The 24,414-nt window shown below is 40.9% G+C and overlaps 1 protein-coding gene across 38 annotated transcripts in view; it reads left to right on the forward strand.

The window, feature by feature from the left end:
* The window catches only part of TEAD1 (TEA domain transcription factor 1), a 173,117-nt gene that overhangs the window by 61,263 nt on the left and 87,440 nt on the right, over positions 1–24,414 (forward strand). For all 38 annotated transcript variants that reach the window (XM_083599399.1, XM_083599400.1, XM_083599364.1 and 35 more), the window contains one exon: positions 5,676–5,929. In XM_083599399.1, the coding sequence (XP_083455525.1) occupies positions 5,782–5,929 (148 nt within the window). In that variant the 5' untranslated portion in view covers positions 5,676–5,781. The remainder of the gene's footprint in view (positions 1–5,675; positions 5,930–24,414) is intronic.

Consider the following 24,414-nt stretch of genomic DNA (forward strand, 5'->3'; position numbering starts at 1 on the left):
ACTGTGCTTTTGTAGTCTGTAGTTGTCTTTTTTAAAAAGCAAACAAACCAGTATATCAAGTTTTAGCACTGAACAACAACAGAAGGGCACTTTTCATTAGCCCCCTTTGAAAAACACTCTTGGTTTGCCCGCCCAGAAAGGCACGCTGGCCTGATGGCTTTGACAGTCACTGTGTATTCCCTCCTTCCCTTTCAGACTCTGGGCAATTTGAGGACTTTGTCCTCACTTATGTAGTCATGTTGCCAAATCTAGGTGTCTACATGGCATTGAGGTATCATCACATTCACTGCATGATCCCTGTTGGCTGGTATTACATAGCAAAGAAAGAAGCCCCAAAATCGAATTTGGGCTGAAATCCCAACTCCACTTACCTGGGAATGGGCCCCACTGAATTCAATTGGACTTACTTCTGAGTAGATGTGGTTACAATTGTGCTGTAATGCAGCAGTAAGTCAAAGCTACACAAAAAGGCACAGAAAAGCACAAGTCTACTGAGAGTTTTCTTCAAAGGACTTTTCACACTCATTGAGAGCCCCATTTTTTGCCGTGTAGATGAATGTGAAAATTTAGCACAGCTCTAAAACTGTTTCTCATGAACTAGGTAATTATGCTGCACATGAAATGATCATGTGATGGGATACTTTTTGAAAGACTTATTTCTTTCCAAAACTTAGCACACAACTATTCCAGCAGAAGAGTTCTGCTGTACTTTTGCTTGTGTCGTGACTTGCAATTTGCCCGAGTTTTTACAGTCAAGTAGAAAATATGTCTTAAATGCAGAACTAGCTCCCCTCCCCCCATTTAAAAGCAAGTAAGTGGGCAGTGAGCCAGATATGCTGGAATTAGGCAAACAGGACTAAAAACCTGAGGCCTTAGGTTGTATCCTTAATAGCACCGTGGTGGGGAGGCTGAGTGTGTCTGTAAGAAACAGGTTAGCAAGAACACTGTTGTCTAGTACAGGCTAATATGGAAACCAAACTTTGCAGTGGCACTAGTTCAAATGCCAGGGCAACATCTAGAAATCAGAGCTCTTTTTAATTTCATATTATTTTAATTAATAACCTGACATTAAGCCACATTTACTTCTGGTAATCATGGTCCTTGCTGTTTCAGATTATTTTAATGAATAAGGTGATGAATTAAAAAGTAATTGTGTGAAATCATATGCAATTATAAAAGTTATGGCTTTAAAAAATAAGATCAGATTGTGTTAGCACAATCGGTAGAGCATGAGGCTCTGAATCTCTGGACTTGTGGGTTCAAGCCCCACATTGGGCAAAAGATTCCTGCATTGCAGGGGGCATAGGAGCCAACTCCAGCACCCACAATAATATAATTGTGGGGCACCCACAAAGTCAGTGAGAAAAGCCAGCAGGTAGCAGCAGCGCTGGCCCTGAGAGAGAAGCAGCTAGCCAGCGAGGCACGCTTTTCCTCAGGGAGGAGCTCAGAAATGGAGGCAGACAGACTCTGCCTCCGCCTCCAACTCCCCCAGAAAACAGTGCCTTGCTGGCTATGAACAGGAGGAGGAAGAGGAGCAGCCGCCGGCCACCTCAACAGGCGTGTGCGTGTGATGTCACACATCCGAATTGCGTTGGCGGGCACCCACAGTCCTAAGGGATAGATGGCACCCCTGGCAGGGCGTTAGGCTAGAATGACCCTTGTGGTCCCTTCCAACTCTACAGTTCTATGAGTCTATGAGTAGTAAAGGAGACTTCTTATTTTTTTGGACAGGGTGGACATGCACTCAAGCGAAAGACTATGGGAAGATGGTTGAGAACACTATAAAAGGAAATTACCGAGTAGAATTTATTGTTGGATCCTTTATTTTCACGCCTTAACTTTGCTAAAGAAGAAATTGCCAAAGAGAGTGCAGTGTTGGTATTGGACATGATTTAATAGAGTTGGCTAGGATCAGACTTGGAAGCGGTCAGCTAAACTGTGGGAACAAGACTTCACTTTAGCACTGGGGAATGCTAAGAATACAATGCAAGAGTAGCTCTGCTGGATCAGATCAAAGGTCTGTCTAATCCTGCATTCTGTTCTCACAGTGGCCAGATAGATGTCTACAAGTAGGGTATGAACTTGATAGCACTCTTGTGCTCCAGCCACCAGTATCCAGAGGCAGACTGCCCAAATTACACCTGGGGGACTCGAGTGAAATTTGAACTAAGGGTATACAAATTTGCTCATGCTCTTTATCACTACACTACTCCATTGCTTAGATTTGTGGTTTTTCCAGCGGCATCATTCTTTCAGCAAGGAGTAGGGATTAAGGCAGAAAGAGGAAATCTTCTCAGTTAATTAGATTCATTATTTTTTACTTCTCCTTTTCTAACTCTGCAAAAAGGAAGTAAATGGTGTGGAGTTTTTTTGTTTTTGCTTTTTTTTTGGAACAAAACTATGTTTTTACTAGGCACCCTTTTTAAACAGATACAGTACGTAGTGCAACTACTGCAATTGCAAGTTCTCAAAAGGCAACCACAAGCTACCTGTATTTATTGAGATTTCTTTCATGCTAAAACCATATACTAGGGTGATTCTGTTGTTGTAGAATCACTTGCTCACAACCTGACTTTCTTTATCCAGTTGACAGGGAGGAAAATTGCATCTGCTGTACTAGGCTCCATCCATTGGGATCTTCCTGACCTGGGTTTGCTACCTTGCATATTTCAAAAGTCAGTGGGTTGAACTGCCTGAGGAATCTTAACAAAATCACAGACTTGAAATGTAAATGATAAATTGCTCCATATATACTAAATTGGTTTTTTAAATAAAAGATTCAGCGCTTCCTTTTTATAATGCATTCTTGTATTTTCTTTCTCAGATACAGATGCTAAATAATTTTATATCACTAATTGGGCTCAGTTGGATAATTACATACTGATTTTCTGAATTTGTTAAAAGGCTGGCCATTCTTGTTTGCCGTGGTTATTTGCAAACAGGTTTTGCATGTGTGCAGAGTATTATTAATGAGAGTGCATTTGTAGAAATAGGCTTGTGTGTTGGATATTGAATGCATCGTTTAGTGATAAGGTCAGACAATAAAACATGTTGATTTGTGTATATTGAAGCTGTATATCAACTGAACCAAATGCTTTCTCCACTGAGAAATCTGAGAACATAAAGCAACCAGGTGTAAATTGCTTGACTTACATCTCTGCATTTATTTTAAAAAAGGTTAAATAAGCAATATTTACAATTAGACACACCATGTATTTTTGATGACCCAACTCACATACAAATTCTAATATATTTGTACTTGAGGATTATTATTTTTAACAAAAAAATTCTTTTCCTTCACGAATGAGTCTTATTGTGAATGATTCCCCAAATTTGACAGTGATCTGTAGGGAAAGAACCTAAAGAAGCTGAGAAATATAAGCAACATTGTGGCTTTTGGAAGCTGTGCCTTACTTTATTGGATTTTCAAAGAATTAATCCAGATTATTAAAATGATTTTCATTTCCCCAAATGTACTGAAGACAAAACAAAGATGATGCAGATGGCAAAGTCATCTCCTGTTCTTGTTGAAGGGAGGATTGTAAAAAATGCAAAGACCTTGCAAAAAATTGGGAATTGCTCAATCACTGATCGTTGTCAACAAATAACAGCCACTGTAGTCAACAGTTACTATGGTGGCAGGTGGAAGTGAGAGCACCATATTCTCTGTAAAGAAAGGGGTGCTCTAAAGTAGGCATGTCTCTGCTTGCAACCTCTTGTTCCTGCAGAAAAGGCCAAGGCAGTACAAGGCAGAGACTGGAGATGTTAGCTGCCCTGGAAATGTTGATTTTGAACAGTGAGATATTTGACAGATTTATATCAGTTTTTAAAACTTTCAGCAGTCTGCTACCAGTTCAAAGCAGATCTTGTCCATAACCAGTGAAGCCATTCAGCTAGATGTATGTTTGAGTGTGGTGTTTGCTCAAGTTTACTTGAGTGCAGCACATACACATGCATGCCTGTGTGTGTACACACGTCAGTATTCTGTATATCAATATCCCTGTGTGTGCGCTTGGAATTTGTATTGGGATGGTCAAGTAAAAGTAAATATTTTAGATACCCTTTTTTCCATAAAAAAATTTGAACCTAGAAAGTTTGCCAGTATGTGTAGCAAAAGTAACATAATTTCAAAATTTTGCTTTCCCAAAGAGTTTCTTCATACTCAAGCTAGCACAGTACAAGGCTTAGGCCTCAGAATTCCTTCAATAAAAACAAACAAACAAACAAACAAACAAACAACAAAACCCATACAGAAATTAAAAACAGCTGAAAACGATTTTAAACAGTATTCAGTCAGTATTCACAGACAAGTGGAATTTCTGTGTGGAATTTGTTAAAAGTTCATGAGAATGGATTTCCATGTGGTGGCCCAGAAGTATACAGTTCATCTGTGCAGGGGTGTTTGTACGTGTGATCCCTGTGTCTTGTGTAGATGCAGTGGCTCAAAGAACCCTAACAGCTTGTTCCATACTAATATAGTAAGTTCTCACCTCCTTTGTATAATATCCATTTGAGAAAGTACAATCCTGGAAACAAATATTTCAATATCTGATTTTTGCTTACGGTCCTTATGCCTGATGAGTCTCGAGTTCATAGAATGCAAAGATTCTAAAAGAAATTAGTTTCTTTAATCAGAACTTTCATTCTCTCATATTTTCCCTTAATTTACCTATTATTTTGAAAAAAGAAGAAACCTCTTAGTACTGACATCTGGATTAATTTTTTTTAAAGGAAGCTTACATTGAAGCAAATGTTTTTGGGAGGTTGGTTTTTCTTTTAACCCAGTCTTTGTCCACTAGTGTACATTTTGTCCTTAATGATATTCAGCTATGCTTCGACAGGTTGAGGCAAATTAATTCCTGATGCTTTCTTCACCATCCTTAGTGGGCTTACCACTGTGAAAAACTCAGCCTGATACCACAGTCTTTTGCCTAGAGCACACCTTCTTATCAGCAGTACATCTCCCACAAATATAAGAGAAACATTGATGTTATCTGTGAGTGGAATGGAGTTAGCAGGTGCTGTCATATTAGATTATTTCTTATTACCTTGATTCCACATCTGGAAGTGAGATTTTAAAAACCCCCAAAAAACTTTGTTCTATATCCAACACTTTTCTGAAACAGGTGTAAAATCTGGCCCGGTTACCCTTTCCTTTAGGTGTCATTTATTTTTAAACTCTTGGCCACCTTTTCTTCTTCGGGCACGAACTGTGCCATTCATATAGGTCAAGTAAGGGAAGTGTGCTGATTTTCCATCTGTGCCAGAACTCCTGAGGTGAATTAAAATAGCATAATGGCCATTTTTAAATAGAACAGTTTCCTTAGATGTAGTCTTTAGCTTCTAGAAACCCTTATAGTTATTGTTCGGATGAAGTCAGTGGAACCAACATATTTGTTCCAAACTTCCAGTCTTGTAATAAATATATTACACTTGCTGTGAGATTAGATACACCATGAAATATTCTAACCCATTTATTTGTTAGATACAGGCAAAGGTAAACTGGCCAATTTCAGTCTGGTTCCACAGAGTAATAGAACTTGGAGCTTATTTTCCATTAGTTCTCGGTCTTTAAATTCTGTAATAACATTTTGTGGTTCTGTTGTACTGGTTACTAAAACTAGTCAAGGAAAATTAACCTAAAACTCTTGTCTTTGCTGTTTTCCCCTTTTTAGATTTATTCTCTTAAAGCTTCCAGGCTAAGGCTTGGAGAACCCAGCCATCACCATTGAGCCCAGCAGCTGGAGCGGCAGCGAGAGCCCTGCCGAGGACATTGAAAGAATGAGTGATTCTGCAGATAAACCAATTGACAATGATGCAGAAGGTGTCTGGAGCCCAGATATTGAGCAGAGCTTTCAGGAGGCACTAGCTATATATCCCCCTTGTGGGAGGAGGAAAATCATATTGTCTGATGAAGGCAAAATGTATGGTAAGTCATACAGATCCAGCCATTTTGAAAACAATTCAATAAATATTATGTAAAGTTGTTCATGTGTACAGATTAAAGGGCCACCTTCTTAAGAAATAAGCAAGTGCTAGCCATCATTATTGGGCGAGCTAATGAAATTAGAGGCATTTCGTTGCTGCTTTATATCAGGACGTAACAGAAGGGAGAATGACCGCACTGGCCAATAATTTTAAAAAGGAGAAGAAACTCCTGTTGTGGTAGTTTGATCTGTTGTAAAAGCGTGGCGAAATCTAAGCCCATTCAGAGCTGTAAAGAAACTATAAATATCACATAATGTGCATTAGATCAAACTTGCGTGCATCATTTTGCTTTTTCTCCTTTTTCCTAATGGAGCTGAGAATTCTATGGAAGTGTCTATTACAGGATTTTTAGAACTGATAAATTGCTTCTTGATATTAATCTTGAAGGTTTCATCAAAAGCTTTAAATACTTTCAGATAGTTTTGTGTGTTTAAAAGAAACATGAAATATTAATTCATAAAGTGGTGTCCTTGTTTGTATTGAAAATATATACATCACATTAAAAATGTAATCCAACTTGAACTTGTATTTGGCAATGTATTTGTAAGAGCTCAAGGGTAGATAAAGCACTTTTATTGTATACAGTTTATTGTAAGTTCACTAACTTCCACCATCGTTTCAGTTAAGGTACCATAGAGTCTTTTCTTCCAAGTTGGGCTGCCATAGATTATCAGTTGTGCTGACAGTATTTCGTACATATATTTGATGTTTATCCCAGCTAGGGGATAAGTTGTTTTTACTTTTTGTTCTTTCCGAGTTGCTCCAGCTAATCTCTTGACTTTGGAGACTTAAGCTTCTTTTCCCTTTCCTTCAGTCCCTTCCCTTTCAGAAAATATTGCTGACTGCAGAGTCCTGTTCCCCCCCTCCCCGTTCTGGCTTCTCGCATTGTGGAAAGCAGATGGCAGGTTGTTGCTGTGCTCTTTATTCTCCCCTAATCACTGAGTGTTTAGCGATTTCTGTCTTTTGTGCAGCTGGGCTTTCCAAGCGATGCGGAATCCTTACCTGATGAATCTTTCTGTGAGCATTAGAGAGCAACTTATTCCTCCACAATTGCAAATATGTTTCGCACAATGGGGTGTTTTGTCTTGAAACGCAGGCTCTTCCCCAGAAAGGATCAGTAGGAATCTGCAGAGCAAACTAGCATGCACTGTAAGTGGAAAGCAGATGGTATTGCAGCTGCCACCAGCTGTGTACCCCCTCCCTCTCCCCCCCCCCCAGTACTGGTTGGATGATGTAATGGAAACAAGGGGGAAAAATTCTTTCTGTGGTGTTGGAGTCTCTCACAGCCTGTCAGTGTCACAGAGAGGGAGAAACAGACCTTAAGGCGTTAGTTTGCAGCTGTCATGTGACCCTTGAAGCCAAATGAAACATAATGTCTGGAAAAATAGGCTTCTGATGAAGCATCTCAGCTGCTGTTGGCAGAAACTTTTGAGGCCTCCTTCCTCCGGCTGCTGGATTCCCCCCTCCCCTTCTTTCAATTTGTATCAGACACCACAGTCTTCCTTCTTCCCTTGGCTTCCCCTCCCGACACTGGTATACTTACGTCATTTTTGTTATGTTTTAGTGATCCATGTGGTGATGGTAGTTTCTTATCACGAAATGAGGAGAAATTTGTTTTATGTGGTGGTTACATTCCCTGAAGAAAAATACCAAGAGGTTTTCTACAAAGGAGGCTTCATATGATTAGGATGTTATAGCCTGGTACCTGAAATTCCTTTCCTCCCTCATGGAACTAACTGTATTATAAATTAATTTTTGAAACAGGTCTTTTTCATGTGGTGCATTTGGATCTGTTCTTATTATCATTATTCATTAAATTTGTATACTGCTCTTCATCCAAAGATCTCAGGTTCACAGCCTAAAAATATGAGACGAAAACATAAAATACATAATAGAAACAAGAATGAAAGCAAAACAAACCAATACCGCCCCTAGTAGCATTATTTTTCTGTAGTTGCCTGACAAGAGAGCAGTTTCCACTAGAACTTGAACCAGGTAAGATTTGTCCAATAGCAAATCCAAAATAATTGTAAAACTTGAGAAAAAGATCTGGGTGGGGGAGCCATTGAGGGTACTGTAAATATAGTGGTGAATTCATTATTATATTTTATTTAAAATATATATTTATTTATATTTATGTAATATTTATGCTGCTTTCAATGTCCTTTCAAGGTGGCTCACAATTTCAACCATAACACAACACAGCAAATCAGCACTATCAATGTAGGCATGATGAAATAACACATTTTTGTAAAACAGGTTCCCTTATTATGTGAGCTCCCTCATTATACATTGTTTTATTGTTACAGAAAATCAAGTGGCATCAGTGGTGAGGAATGCTGATAACTTGAACGCGCTTCACCTATGAAGTTGGTCTGAAAATCACAGAAAGCCCTAGGCCCGATTTAAAAAGGTGTGTCTTCACACCCTCCCTAAGACTTGATAAGGAGGGAGCTAGTTGTACCTCAGTTCTACAGAAGAGTTCCACTTCCCCATGCCACTGACCCTTGCGCTACACTTAGCAGCTGGAATGCAAGAAGGTCTCCCCAGCAGTTCATAAGGCCTTTTAGCATATTGGCATCCACAGGAGTGGTGCTACAGGATCCCAATTGAAAGCAATGCTCACCACTCCTGGAGGCGGTGTTCTGCATTATATCTGCAGTTTTCAGACCAACTTCATAGGTGGCCACACAGAGTGCATTTAAGTTATCGGCGTTCCTTACTGCTGACGCCACCTGGTTTTCCTGTGACAGTGTACAATAAGGGAGTACCCACAAGCAATGAACCTGTTCTTTAAGAGAAAGTGCAATCTCAAATCCCAAGCATAAGAAACATCCACCAACAATGCCTGCATCTGGCTGGATTTCAGCTTCAGTATATTAACCTTCATCCAGCCCACTACTAGCCCCAGACACTGGTCCAAAACTTGTACAACTTCACATGATTCAGATGGTATGAAAAGAGGAGAAACTTGGTGGCACCTGCATATTGGTGACATTGTGCCCTCAATCCTCAGAATGACAGTCCCCAGTGCCTTAAGGTAGATGTTAAAGAGCATAGGGGCTAAGGTGGAAAAGATTTGAGTATGTTTAGAGGAGATTGAGAGGAGATGTGATAGCCGTATTCAAACATCTAAATGGCTATCACATGGAAGATGGAGCAAGCTTGTCTTCTCTTACGCCCAAGGGAGTAGGACCTTGAAATAATGGATTCAAGTGACAAGGAAGGAGATTCCAACTAAACATCAGGAAGAACTTCTGATAGTAAGAGCTGTGGAACGGACTCTTTCAGAAGGTGGTAGACTCTCCTTCCTTGGAGGTTTTTAAGCAGAAGTTGGATGGCCATCTGTCAAGGATGCTTTAGTTGAAATTTTGGGGGGCTGGACTAGATGACCCTCAAGGTCCCTTCCACTCTACAATTCTATGATTCATTGGACTCCCACAGCATACTTGCAAAAGGGCCGGTCAGCAATTTAGCGAATATATCAAACATGCATTTTTATTTAATTGCTATTACAGAACTGCTATACACAGTTTAGATTTTTTTTAAAAAACACACATTAAAATTCAGTTGGTATTTTTATATTGTGGCAATTCAGTGTTCAGATTGTAGCTGAGCTTTGATTTAAGGTACTGCCATAATTCTGGAAAAAAAGAGAAGTACTCTGGGGAAATGCAGATGACTGCGTTAGCAGAATTTATATCCTGACTCTTTCTCATTGGATGAACTCATGTTTTCATTCTTCAAGCTGAGCAACTGCTTTGTAGTGTTTGAGGATTTATTGAAACCATGCTATGTTTTTGAGGACTTTATAATAGAGTCTTATGGCCCTAATAGCATAATTGTTCTCCAAGGATTTTGAAATCAAAACACTGTAAGTGTTTTTAGATACCGTGTGGAATAATAATAATAATAAAAGAATACCTTCTGGTGGCATTCTAAGCTTATTTATAGCAGAGATATTGCTGTATTTCAAAGCTTTGACAGAGTTTGGAGTATACGGTAATTTGACAGCCACCCATGAACCATTCAAGACAGAAGTTCAAAGTTAGTACCAGTTTATTTTCTGGTTGAAATTGTCTTTAAAGTGATAACGATCAGAGCAAAGAAAGTGGGATGGCAGTAGCTCTTTTTTGATGGTAGAGGTAGGGAGAAGAAGTGGAGAAAATGCGACCCAACTAATTAAGAGGTTGCTGTAGATCCTCTTAAATCTAATGGATGCTTTTTAGTCCATCGAATGCTTTGCTCCTTCAAAAAGTTTCACTTCTGGAGACTCAGGGCTAAAGCGTTCTGACTGTTTCATACTTTTATCCTACCCTGTGAGTTGTAGGTGTACCACCCAGGGCTAATTGACTCTGAATCATTAGCAATTCATATGTTGTTAAATAATAAAATAAATCTCTTGAAAAGAAAAGCAACTCTTAACTCAAGCAGTCAACATTTCCTTTGTGAAATTTTTGTTGTGTGGTGGCTACTTCTGTTGATGTTTGTACCATGACAGATGCAATTAAAAATATAGAACGTTTCCTTTGATTGTAAATCTTGACTCTGGTATTATTCTCATTCATTAAATCCAGTAGTCGTGGCCTTTTGATTGAAAGTTAGTTGGCTGATCAGTATTTGTGGTTAGCTCAAAGTGTTGGCCTTTTTTGTTAGTTTTTTCTGGTGATCCCTATGCACTTTATTTTCAGGATACTTGCCTGTATGTGTCTCTCCTTCAGAAGGACTATATCCAGAAAAGGCACTAATTTTCTCTGAGCACTATTTTGATTTGTAACCTGCATTTGTCAAGGAATTATGGGTTACGGTTGCTTTGGGCTTTATATGGAAAACATAAATTGAAGGAGTGGGGAGAGAAAGAAAGGTTAATGGAGGATTAGACTGGCACAGGTGTGAGACGTGTTCTAAGACAACACCTAGAGTTTGGGTAATGATGATTCTCTGGTGGTGAGGCAAGTTTGTCATGAATTTACTGCTCTGCCAATGAAGTTCTAATTGGCCTCAATTTATCCTTCGGAAGAGTGTAACATTCAAATACTTTGAACGCTCAAGGTGCACCAGTAGGGTCTCTGTGTGTTTTAATTTGAAGATCTGCTACAGAGAGGTGCTGACTGAAAATGAACAGACACTTAAAAGGGGAAAAAATGCATTCCCAAATTAGCGGTAATCTGAGTTTGTATTGTACCTGATTACTGGCATCAATGATATATTTCCATGCCTCAGGTTAAAATGCTACTCTTGGAGGAGTCAAATTTTACATCCCTGGTATGAGGCAGTGTTATTTTAAAAGCTTCATTCATATGTAGAATTATTGCTAAAATGTTTTGTAGATGTCACTTTTTTGAAATAGGAGAAACAAAATGTTTTAAGTTGTCATAATTGTCTGATTCACCGCTAAGTGTATGGGATTTCCCCCCCTCTTGTTCGTTTTAACTTCAAGAAGTTCCATTTTCATTACTACTGCTATAAAAATGTAAGTCATAAAGTTTGCACAGCATTAAGGACAAGTATATCTGAATCCAGAAGTAGCATTGGAAGAGATGAAATGCCAGATGTGAAGTATTGGGTTGCATGTTTATTCAACTGTTACTGTAATCATTGTACAAAGATGTAGCCTTGCAATTTCTGTCTCACAGCAACATACACAAAATACACCCCAGTGATGAGGCCTCTCGGATGGTAGCTGGTGGATAAGTTACAGTACACAAACCCGTCCACACGTATTTTTGCAAACTAAATGGTTGTTATGCAGACATTATAATTGTTCGTTCAGTTGTTTATTTGTCACGCTTGCATTCTGCCCCTTTGCTAAGCAGATCAGTAGTGAACATTTCTTCCCCCATGTTATTCTCACAACAACCTTGTGAGACACCTTTGGCTGGGGGAGAGGGAGGGAGTCATGACTACACAGGGATTTGAACGTAGGTCCTTATGGCTCCAACATGCACTTCACATTTGTTATGACACACTGTTTCAGCTCATGACGGCTACACTATGTGGGCCATACCTGCATACTTTGAAATCAGAGGTTTGATCAATGTGCAAAAACGTTCATGAAATGAAATGCAATTTCCAACAAGCTTATCCACTAACAGCAGCAGCAACAACAATAATATCCTGTCCATTTGGCTGGGTTTCCCTAGCCACTCTGGACTGGGGTATCAATAATAAAATTATCTTTGCTTTGTATGAACAGAAGAATAGACTGCATTACTATATACCAGGCATGTCCAACAGGTCAATCGCGATCTACCGGTCGATTGTGTGGTGTCCATGGTAGATCGCGGTTGATTGCGTGACCATGAGCAATCGTCCCCCCCCAAAAACCACCTCAGCAAGTTTGGCTTTCCTAAAAACAACTTTACCTCACCCCAAAAACGCTCAACAACTTTGCCTGGCAATGACAATGGGTAGATCACAGCCAGTATTTTAATACTGTGAGTAGATTGCTGTCTCTCTTGTTTTGGACGTGCCTGCTATATACCAAGTGAAGGAGAAGGGAGATATTGGTAGTGGTCATGGGAGGGAAGAGGGAGGAGGGAGGAGGTCACATGAACTTCCAATAGCTCCTCCTACTGCTTTTGTGTGCAGGCTGCTGTTTACCTCTTTGCCCACCTATTGGTCCTCCACATAGGGATGTTCCCTGTCCATGATAGACAGGGTCGTGCCATAGAGCTTTTAAGTGAATCTACTTCATGGGTAGGCAAACTAAGGCCTGGGGGCTGGATCTGGCCCAATCGCCTTCTAAACCCGGCCCGCAGACAGTCCGGGAATTAGTGTGTTTTTACATGAGTAGAATGTGCCCTTTTATTTAAAATGCATCTCTGGGTTATTTGTGGGGCATAGGAATTTGTTCATTCCCCCCCCCCAAAAAAAAAAAAGTTCGGCCCCCCACAAGGTCTGAGGGACAGTGGACTGGCCCCCTGCTGAAAAAGTTTGCTGACCCCCTGATCTACTTGCTCATGTTAGCTACTTTAGCATCACTCCTAATAACAGCAAACTGAGCTGTGACTGAGAATATAAATAAGGATAATTTTTATTTTTGGGTAGGTTAAGTATCTGCGAGTTCTGAAAGATCCAAAACGTGTGTCAAAATGCTGTGATGGCTCCCAGTTTGTGGAATGCTCTTCCCAGGGAGGTTCGTCTGGCACCTTCATTATTATAGGCGCCGGGCAAAAACGTTCCTCTTCAGGCCTTGGGCTGATTAACAGTCTATGTCAGGGGTCAGCAAACTTAATGCGCCTCGGGTTGGTGTCTCCAGTGCCGATTGCGTGGCGGGCTGGAGGGCGGGGGAGCGCATACCCATATGCGTGCGCACACACTATTTCTGGCGCACTTCCGGGTCGGAGGAGTACTGGAATTAGCTTGTGCGCATGTGCAGGGGCCTCCTCTGACCCGGATGTGCACTGGAAATAATGCTTCCACATGTGCAAATAACGCTTGTGCATGCTCACAAGCTATTTCTGGTGCTCCTCTGACCTCCGGAAGTGGGCAGCCGCACAGCACCGGTAAGAGCGGGCAGCGGTGGCAGGGGGCGCCACGGGCCAGATAAATGAGTCCCTCAGGCCTTATCCTGCCCACGGGCCTTAGTTTGGGGATCCCTGGTCTATGCCCTCTTAAATGTGTTTGTGGGAAGTGGGGCATTATTGTTCGTTTCGTTCTTGTTCTTGTTTTTATTATGTTTTTATTCTGTATTTTTATGTTGTGAACTGCTCTGAGATCTTTGGATGAAGGGTGGCACACAGACTTAATAAATAATAATAATAATAATATCTGTTAGCTGTCTGAAGGGATTAAATCTATGTCTTCTCTTTTCTGCGATGCTGAATGTGATATTTCAGGAGGAAAGGTGGCCAGACGTTCACATGCTAACGCTATTACAATGGCACTGTTTGTGTAGACAAAACAAAAGAAGTTTACCTTCTAGTGTTCATGTAAGGATGAAATTGGATCCAAGGATTTGATTGTCTTCAAGAGACCTGAAAAAATCCACTTAAGACATGTTGTCAACTTGCTTTGATTGGCGTAGTTGCAGGTAGAGATTTTGTCCACTGAAAGAAAAAGCCCTGCAAATGGAATACTTTCTTTTAAAATATTTGAATCGTACATGGAATCTTTTGCTTGTTTCCGCACAATCTGTTCATTTCAGTGCAATTTCCCTTATCTTTCCTTAATGCAGAAAGGAAGAGTGTGCAACAGGAATTTGCTTGTACTTGATTGTAGCCTACCTGCAAAACAGCTATAATCTAGAGGTGGCCTTTCGGTAGCTGAAGCAGGGGTAATAATAATAGTAGTAGTAGTAATAATAATAATAAATTTCATTTATAAAGTGAAAATGTGTTTTTCCCATAAGATACATGATGCCCTTGGAAAATGATATAATTAGTATATGCTTTTTGACACTTAGGACACCTGGTTTTAAGGCCAGGTTTTGTCCTTGTTTTGTTTGTTTGGTTATTTAACTGCTTTAAAACATTGCTTTCAGGGGCAAGGCAATATTTTTGACCTCCTCGGGTGGCGCTGTGGGTAAAACCTCAGTGCCTAGGACTTGCTGATCGTATGGTTGGCGGTTCGAATCCCCGCGGCGGGGTGAGCTCCCGTCTTTCGGTCCCAGCTCCTGCCCACCTAGCAGTTCGAAAGCACCCCTAAGTGCAAGTAGATAAATAGGTACCGCTTTACAGTGGGAAGGTAAACGGCGTTTCTGTGTGCTGCGCTGGTGCTGGCTCGCCAGAGCAGCTTCGTCACGCTGGCCACGTGACCCGGAAGTGTCTGCAGACAGCGCTGGCTCCCGGCCTATAGAGTGAGATGAGCGCACAACCCTAGAGTCGGACACGACGGGCCCGTACGGGCAGGGGTACCTTTACCTTTAACTCCCATCAGCCCTGGCCAACATGGCAAATTGCAAGAAATTATGGGAGTTGTAGTCCAAACACTACACAGGAGGGCCATAGGTACTCCCATCCGACTTTAAGGTGTTGACAACTAAAACCAATACAGGGTTTATCAGATTCAAATATAATGTTGGATGAATTATTGTATTTTAATATTTTGCCTTTCGAAAGTTGTTCTATAGTGGCACCTGCTAGAAAGATTGCCTCTACCCAGGTATTTAAGCAGGCTGACAGCTAACTGGTGACAGGTGGTCACATGCTCTTCCCCTTTTGCCTGCTGCTGTTGGTTCCTACTTTGGACCTAGAAGCCCCTGGGCAGCTGTGCCTGAAATTACCACTGCAGCATCATATTGAAATGGGTATACAGCCGTTTTTTATCCTGCCTTGATCAGCTGAAGGAAAGGAGGAGGATGAAGCCATACATGAGGTTTGCATAAAGAGCTAAAATCTGTTTTAGTTCCTGCAAGAGGATCATCCAGCCCTGCCCCAATGGAAAGGTGAAGCCCCCTTACTTTATAAATGTCTCCGTATAGCACAGTGGTGCAGGAGGAATTTTTTTGTTTTGTTTTGTTCAGAGGAAAGCTTACAGCATTTGGGGCTTTCTAGCTTAGTGAAAAGGGAAGTAAGATGTGTTTAAGACGTAATAAAGTGTGGAGAAAGTGGATCGGGGGAAAATCTCTTTTACAACACCAGAACTCATGGGCATCCAATGAAGCTAAACATTGGAAGGTCCCAGACAGACAAAAAAAGGTACCTCTTTACACAACCCATAATTAAATTATGAAATTTGCTCTCACAAGGTGTAGTGAGAGCCAGTGTGGTGTAGTGGTTAAGAGCGGTAGATTCGTAATCTGGTGAACTGGGTTCACGTCTCCACTCCTCCACATGCAGCTGCTGGGTGACCTTGGGCTAGTCACACGTCTCTGAAGTCTCTCAGCCCCACTCACCTCACAGAGTGTTGTGGGGGAGGAAGGGAAAAAAGAATGTTAGCCGCTTTGAGACTCCTTCGGGTAGTGATAAAGCGGGATATCAAATCCATACTACTACTACTACTACTACTACTACTCTTCTTCTTCTTCTTCTTCTTCTTCTTCTTCTTCTTCTTCTTCTTCTTCTTCTTCTTCTTCTCCTCCTCCTCCTCCTCCTCCTCCTCCTCCGCCTCCGCCTCCGCCTCCGCCTCCTCCTCCTCCTCCTCCTCCTAGTGATGGTCACCAACCTGGATAGCAGTGGCTTCTAGCCTTGATGGCTTCCCGCCCCCTTCACTGTCAGAGGCAGTATGAATAACAGTTGCTAGGGATCACAAGCAGGGAGAGTCCTGTTGCCCTCCTATCCAGCTTGCTGGCTTCCCATAGGTCTCTGGTTGGCCACTATAAGAACAGTCCATTGGACTAGATGGTGCCTTTGGCCTGATGCAGCAGGGCTCTTCTTAGGTTGTGTTCAGCAATGGCTGCTTTAGTGTCAGATCCAATTCTGACACCTGTGTGAGAGTACCACCTGTGACCTTATCCCAAGACTAGGATGCTTAAATATACTTCCCCTTCAGCATGGTAGCTCATATGACCATAAGCCATGAGCAGATGTACTGAATCTTGAAGGTTTACTCGCACGTAACTAGGTTTCAGTGCTGGTTAGGCAACTCCATAGTGTACTTCCTGAAACACCAGGAAACTTCTGTAGCCTAACGCAATGTTTGGCAGGCAAGATTGGGTGTCACAAAGAAGCAGACAGCAGTGCAAATGAGAGAGAAAATGGATACAACATTTATTTAACTGGAGGCATATGATGCCCCTATTCCAAAGGGAGCACGGAAGTGTAAATAAATTCAAGAAATGCAGGTGTATTCTCTCAATATATATATATTTGGTCAGTATCATTTTGTTTCAGTCTTTTCAGAAAGTTTTATCTGTTTCCACTAAAAAAACAAAGGCATTGTGTGATAGAAATGAGCTTCCTCATTTCTATTGATTCCTTATGCCAAAAATATTATGCCTTACGGCTGGGATTGAAAGTTGTTTTGAAAAGGGACTTCACTGCTGGAACTTCACACTGATTTTTACAAATTTCCCAACTTGGACTGCTCTGCTGTGATAAACCCTGCTGGACGTCAAGAAAGAAAGACTGACTAGACCTATTGGAGGGGGGTGCAGACAAAGCCCTGACCTCACTGTACATGTCCCAAAGGCACCACCATAGTATGATTCAGCCCAAGTAAATAGGGATATATTTCAGCCTACTAGAATAATCTGTGTGCATAGCATGCTGAACTGCCACCTTAAGCGCAAAAGCACAGAAAAAATATATGCCTCTTGTCTTCTTCACAGGATTTGCTCCCTGAAATGTGGCTGCAGACAGTGTTGTATGGGCACCTGTGCTGCTATCTATGGAGGGATGAGTAGGGCTGGAGGCAACGTGACTCATCAGCCTGTTGTCTACCTGATTGGACAGCCAATGCTCCCCCTGGATTTATTTTAAATTGCTCACATTGTTTTGTCTGAGTTCATTCTCTTTGGTGGAAGAGTAAATTAGTTTGGGTGACCCCTGGGCATGAAGTTGATGGCTTTCATCATTTGTACCCAGAGTCCTTTGTTTTTCAAAGTATCCCCCTTCTCAGTATGGAAGTCCCACTTTGCCCTTCTGGCTGATAGGAGGAGCTTTGACTGAGTACAGCCCAGTGGCTTCGCAGTTGAGCAGGACTTCTATGACACCACTTTTGTCAGCTTCTTCTGAAGAACATAAGGAGCCCTGCTGGGCTAAATCCACCTAGTGCAGGTTTCCCAGACTTGGTGTTCTATGTTGCCAGGGGCAGATGGTAGCTGTACTACAATATATGTAGGGCTCCACTTGAGAAAGGCAGATCTAGTGGGTCTACCTAGCTTGGCTTCAGAAAATTTACAAGCAACTACTCATGATTCTTCTTCACCACAAGTATTTGTAAAGGATCATAATATTTTCTTTATGTACTTTATTGTTGTTTGGAGACCGAAGGCAATTTGATGAAAATGGAGTATTGATCACCTGCAGCAGTAATGACTTTTATTATTTCTGTCTTGCATAAACCTTTGTATTGTACCAAAATATTAAATGCACATATGGAGAAAGAATTGGGTAGGGCAACATTTTCATCTCAAGGAGTTTAAGGATGAAACATTCTCTATTGCTGATTGGGGGAAAACCCACAAAACACAAAATGCTGTAGTTCAGTACAACCTGCCCATGTGTTCTGAGCATGTGAGGGGTTAGCAGGAATGTGCCATCCCATTAGTGTTTTGCACATGGCATTAAAGTGAGAGTGGGCCCATATATCCTTACTGTTTTCTCACTATATACAGTCAGCTTTTCAAGCATGAAACTGAAGTGGCCAGTTTTAACAGATGCCTGTTACAGATACACATTTTCTCCTAATGTTGTCAAATGTCCTCTTAACTAGAGTGGTACCTTGGTACTCGAATGGCTTGGCTCCCAAACAAATTGGATCTCGAACACCGCAAACCCGGAAGTAAGTATTCCAGTTTGTGAACGTTTTCCGGAAACCGAACGTCTGGTGCGGCTTCCGCTTGAGAGCAGGAAGCTCCTGCAGCCAATCGGAAGCTGCACCTTGCTTTTTGAATGGTTTTGGGAGTCGAATAGACTCCCGAAACGGATTAAGTTCGCGAACCAAGGTACCGCTGTATTTATTTTGATTCGCTTTTGCTGTGGTAACATAATCCTTGTGTTTTATGGTTCTGTGACCATTTTGGTCATTTTTGGCATACCACCCAAGGGCGTTAATTGTCTGTCAGACTTGATAAAAAAACAAAACAAAACAAAACAACATCGGTTTTCTGCATTTTTTATGCCTTACTCCAAATAGCTTATGGCTCCATAATGGAGGCTTGACATTTGACAGCAGCTCTGTGAGGTAGGATAGCCTTATCAAAGAAGACCTTTGTGGCAGCCTTCTTGCTGGCTGAGGCTGATAGGAGTTTGTAGTCCAAAACATCTGGAGGGCACCAGGTTAAGGAAAATGGGCATACAAAACTGTCAAACAAAAGTCTTATTGAGTGCTCACAGTATATGGAAGCAATAGTGTTTTGACTGGATATTTTCCTACTGAATATTCTGGGCTATGTGAGTATGGAATGAAAATAAAGCCCTGGCATTTTAAATCTATCTACCTTTGCACACTGATAGGATTCAGAAACTGTTGGTTCCAAAGGCAACTTCTAATTTACTTTCAGTGTGAGAAGGGGTTGCTCTGAATGGATCTGAATAATGTCTCAAACACTCCTGACCCAAATTCATTTTTGATTTATAATATTTTGATTGGTAATTGCTGAGGATGAGCCAGTTGCAGTTAAATTTTAAGGAAGTGCTTGGTGTTTCTTAAGGTATTTTGCAGCTGAAGCAAAGGCTCAGGTATTTCAGATATGGGAGATGTGCAGATTGCATAAGATGTTATACATTGCTCACTCTAAGATACCGAGTCCTGTCTGCCCTTAAAACCCTTTGTTCTCTTGGCTGAATGCAGTTAATTAGCAACTGTCTCCATAGCAACTGCCTCGTAGTCCAAAAACATTGTCTAGTTTTTGCAGTTTAGCTTATCACACTGTTTACCTGAAGGGCTTTTCACCGCGCTGGGTCTCATTTGAGTTGGCTGCATGCCTGTTCACGGAAGTGAATTGTCAAGGCAGAAAAACGCCATGGCAGCGAGATGCTGAACAGGGTCTGCTGTGTGAAACTAGAAACATTTTTTGAAAAGTTCTTCGGAAACAGAAGTTGAAGTTTTGCAGTGATTTACATTAAGCCTTAAATTATTGGGCTTGCCAAGATTACGTTGCAGTTTAATAGAAAGACCCTTATTCATTCCTTCCTGTGTGCAGGCTGTAGTCTGACCTATTGAAAGTTCCCTTGTTTTTAAAAGCATGGAATAATTACTAATCTCTCAACCCTGGTTCTCTATAATTAGAGCACCTTCCACACATTGAACAAAAAAACTTCCTTTAAGAGAGCTGCCATTTGAAAAGCCAATCTCTTGTGCATTAAGGAGGTTTGATTGTGTAGTAGTTATTCTTTGTTTTGTTTCTGCATAATTCATTAAGAATAAATCTGGTGGCTAGTGTGATATACTTCTTTGTAGAAGGCTGTGTCTGAAACATATGGAATTGTATTTTTTAAATAAAACAATTTGATAATTCATTTGCATCTCTCTCACACACTTCTTAGGCAGGAGTAGAGAATCTATATAGACTGACCTGAATTTATCAAGCCAGCATCACTAATTAAATTAGTAAAGAGCTTGTTCTCTGTGCATCTGAAATATAAAACACTTAATTGAAAAGAGTAAAGTTGTATTATTTAGTGGCTAGTTTAAAGGAGAGCTGGTTTAATTTTCCATTTTAATCTGCAAATAGCCTCAAACTGCTGCTTTGTACGAAGGTTGCTTTGATTCTTGCTTCCCCCTACACTCTTTCATTTTCAAAATATGCCGAGATTATGAAGATGGGGTTTATTTCAAGTTGATGTACATGACCCATTGATACATAAAGCATGAAAACTAAGCTATCTTGAACTTGTCAAGTACCCCAATATCGCTTTAGTTGACAGAAAACAAGTGGCTTTTTGGATGCCTATTCTGTTTAATAAAACAACCTGTTTTTGGAACAGTGTTTTCTTACAACATAGATAACAAAATGTGTTTTTCAGATTCATTGCCATATATTCTGTTGAGTTGGCTGTATTTGGGATAATAAGCTAAAATTTAATCCAGGCGAGGAGGTGCTTTGGGTCACACAGAAAAACCAATCTGAGAATGTGTATATAGCCAGCTCTGTGTGGAGTAACACTTATTCTGAAAGACTAGGTTCATCTTCTAGATCAGGTGTTGCTCCTGGAGGGACAGGTTGCTCTGTTGCCAGGAGTGCTTTTGCACAATTTTGGTTGGTGTACCATCTGAACTCTTTCCTGAGAAAGAGTCAGTGTCTGGTCAGTGTCACATAACCTCATGTTGAAGAGCATAGAGAATGAGAAATGCATAAAATCTGTTAAAGATTTTTAAAAATCTGCTGTCAAGCTGTTTGTTCAACAAGAGGATGTGGAGTAATAATTCAAATGAAAATATTGCGAGGCAAAACTAAAGTTTAAATAAAACTTAGTGTCTCTATTCTGAAAATTGATAGCCGTCATACTTTGCAGGGTTAGAAATAATGTGTCCCTCTGCCTGTGTCCGTTTATACACACACAAAGTGAGAGAGGGAGCAGAAAGATGCACCCACACACCCGTTCAACACACCACCTTCATGTCAAGTGGTGGAATGTGTTTGAATTCCTATGACATGTTCCTAGGGAGGATTATGCAGTGACATTGGGGAGACGAAAGTTCAACCTACTTCTGTCGCGTACTAGCTATTTGACCCTGGGCAAATCACATAGGCTTTGTTTGAATTGGCTTGTGCCACTAAGCAGATTGCTCAAAAACGAAGTCCCGTTGCTTCATAATAATGAAGTATGTGAGTGTATTGCCCTGGTGCAATATTAATTCATTTGGAATTTATTTCCTCCTATACCCAAGGGCAGATTACAGAGTAATCTCATTTTATCCCCATATGCCCCTTGTGAAATAGGCTAAAATAATATACAATGACCCATCAAAGCCGCCCTTCCCCCCAAACGTCCAAAGGGCTTGAACTAAGCTCTTCTGTGCCTAAACCTAATATTCAGTGTCACAGAGGGCAAGCCTGCGCTGTTCCCTTTGAGGATCCCATTTAACGGCTTTCCGATTCGCCCTAAATCCAAGATTGCTTCCTCCACTTGAGAGGGTTAACTAGAAACCTGCTCTTTCAATCTGAAATTAGTGGTGGGGGTGATTGCTTAGTCATAAATGAAAGCTGCTCAGACGCACGCTCATAAGCATCTCCACCAGTACTTTCAGACAGACCTAAATACAAGTTTGCATGGGCTCCACTTTATGTTTGAATTTTTAAAGCAGGTATCACTGTTGAAAATACATAGCATCTGTGTGAGAACAAACTGCTGGTTGAGAATAGTTTTGTCTTTGCCATTTCTAGGGCTCTGTTTTCACAGTGTTTGGTACATGAGGTATTTTGTCTTGTTCCTTGGTCTAGCATTGGAATTAAACTACTATGGTTATTTTCAGAGATAGATGTGAGCTTTATCTCCCTTGTCGTGCTCTGTATGTGTTTAGAACACAGGGATATGTTTTCCCAGTACCCTTAAACTTTAAGAAACTGCTTATTTCACATTTTTGTCACTAATATATTTACTTAATTTAGCATGGGAGTAATGAAGACTTCAGTAGTACAGAGTCAAGAGAAGCCAGGTTTTGATATATCATGATTTATGAAGCCCTTTCCCCCTTATTGCGCTACCCAGTCCACACTCTGTGATGAATAACATTCGTTTTTGAAAAGGATAAAAAAAGAATTTTAACATAATGAGAAAACAATTAAGGTGGAGGCAGTTGGCTTTTTGCATGGGCAAGAAATTGAAGATTAAGGTCCAATTAGAAAAGATTTCTAAAGAGTATGTTTACTTCATGAATACAAAATTGTAGTACAAAGCAAGAATAAACACATTGCAGGTCACACAAACCATATCCTGTCTGGATAATGCAATGTTTTTGATAAAGAAAAATACATGAAAAAATTATCAGGAACAATTAAAAGCTCAGGTGAAATTAAATTATCAGGTTCAATTAAAACCTTAGCATGTTTGCACCAAACATAAATTTCAGCCACAATGTACCTCTGTGGTTATCCATTGCCTTGCTTTTTCTGCTTGTGTGCCAGTGCACATGTGTGCATGAAAATGTATCTGACACATGTGATCACACACACAAAAACCAACAAATTGGGAAACCTAGCTATAGCAGATCCACCCCTTAATACCACGAATTAATAATGCAGTGGATCCACTCCTGTTGACTGCCCCCTATTAAATATAGTGCACCCACCTCAGAGTACACCAACAAATTTCTACAATTTACCACAGATTATCCAGTGAGGGACTTGTGTGAGGAAAATTTTAATGATTTAAAGTCTCAGGCAAGAGTTGATCAAACAAGCAAAGTTTTATTAAACAAAAAGAAGTTTATGAAACAAAACGAGTAAGGAAATGTGTTCTTTCAGATAAAAGTTAACTTATTTACTTTAACTATAAGATGTCTCAGGCTTAAACAAAATATTAAAGTCGCAACACTTCTTAAACCTCAGTTACTAAAAGTCAGTTGATACACTTCAAGTAGTATCAGTTGATACATATTCAAGTTTCCAGAATAGATGGTAAAATGCTCTACTCACTTTCTGTCACTTAGATATTACAATTAAATTCCTTCAACACCATCCTGCTTCCTTCACAGGAACAGCTCCTCAGTTACCTCTTAACCATCCCACACCTGAGGTCTTCTAAATGGTATAACAGACCCAGGGGATCACCTCACCCCTTGTCACTGGTTTGGGAGTATTCAGTACCTAGAAGAACTCTTCCCTCCTGGCTATATTGAGTACAGTCAAACCTCGGTTGTCGAACATAATCCGTTCCAGAAGACCGTTCAACTTCTGAAACGTTTGACAACAGAGGATCAAAGGGTGGTTGGCAAAGTCAATGGAGAAAAAAGAAAAAACTCCCTGGAAGCCATTCGGCTTCCTAAAATCGTTCAAAAACCGGAGCAGTTACTTCCAGGTTTTTGGCATTCGGGACCCGAAATGTACGATGACGGAGGCGTTCGGGAGCCGAGGTTTGACTGTATTCCCACAAGATCTACCTCTCCCGGTTGAGTCACAGCCCTCCGAGGACACTCCTGTCTGCATACCTTTCCCAGACCCTCAGCCCTGTCTCCCTATCCAAGCTGCAAGGCTCTGTCCTCTTGCTATGGATAGTCTCCTTAGTGTGTATGTTTAACTTAACTCAGAACCAGTTCTCCCTATCTCCCAACCTGAAACCTGTCTAACATCTCAACTCAAATCTTATCCTATCTCTCTTCTCAAATCCAGCCCTATCTTACTCTCTCCCTCAGAAGCCGCTTCTTTTACTCTCCCCCCCCAAAGTGCTATTCCTCCCCCCTCTGTGGCTAGCTGACTCTGTAGCCAATCAGAGAGAGAGGCTCCAGCCACTCTGGTGGAATTTCAGGGGGGACTGCATCACCAGACTCTGGTCTAGCTCTGTTGTCCGTCACACTAGCCAAACTACTCTTGGGTTTATCATGGACACAATTGTATGCCACAGACAGGATTTCATTGGCTGAGATTATCTTGCTTTACTTTGTGACCAACTCCTCGCCCCCCATGACCCCCAAGATCCACCAAGCATAGCTTGGTGCAAAAGGAATGAAAGTATGATGAGCAAAGGAATTTGTTTTGAGTATTAGACCTTTTGAGTATTAGACCTGAGTTGACCGCACTGGGCTTATTAAGTGTTTTTCAATTAGATATAGAAGTTCTTGGACGCTCGTGGTTACTTAGTTTCCTTAGCTGCAACAGCCTTCTTAATTCCAGCACTATAATTTTGTTGTTGTTAAACAATTCTGTTAAAAAAAAACACC

This window comes from Podarcis filfolensis (assembly GCF_964270895.1).
Source record: "Podarcis filfolensis genome assembly, chromosome: 1".
Taxonomy (NCBI): domain Eukaryota; kingdom Metazoa; phylum Chordata; class Lepidosauria; order Squamata; family Lacertidae; genus Podarcis; species Podarcis filfolensis.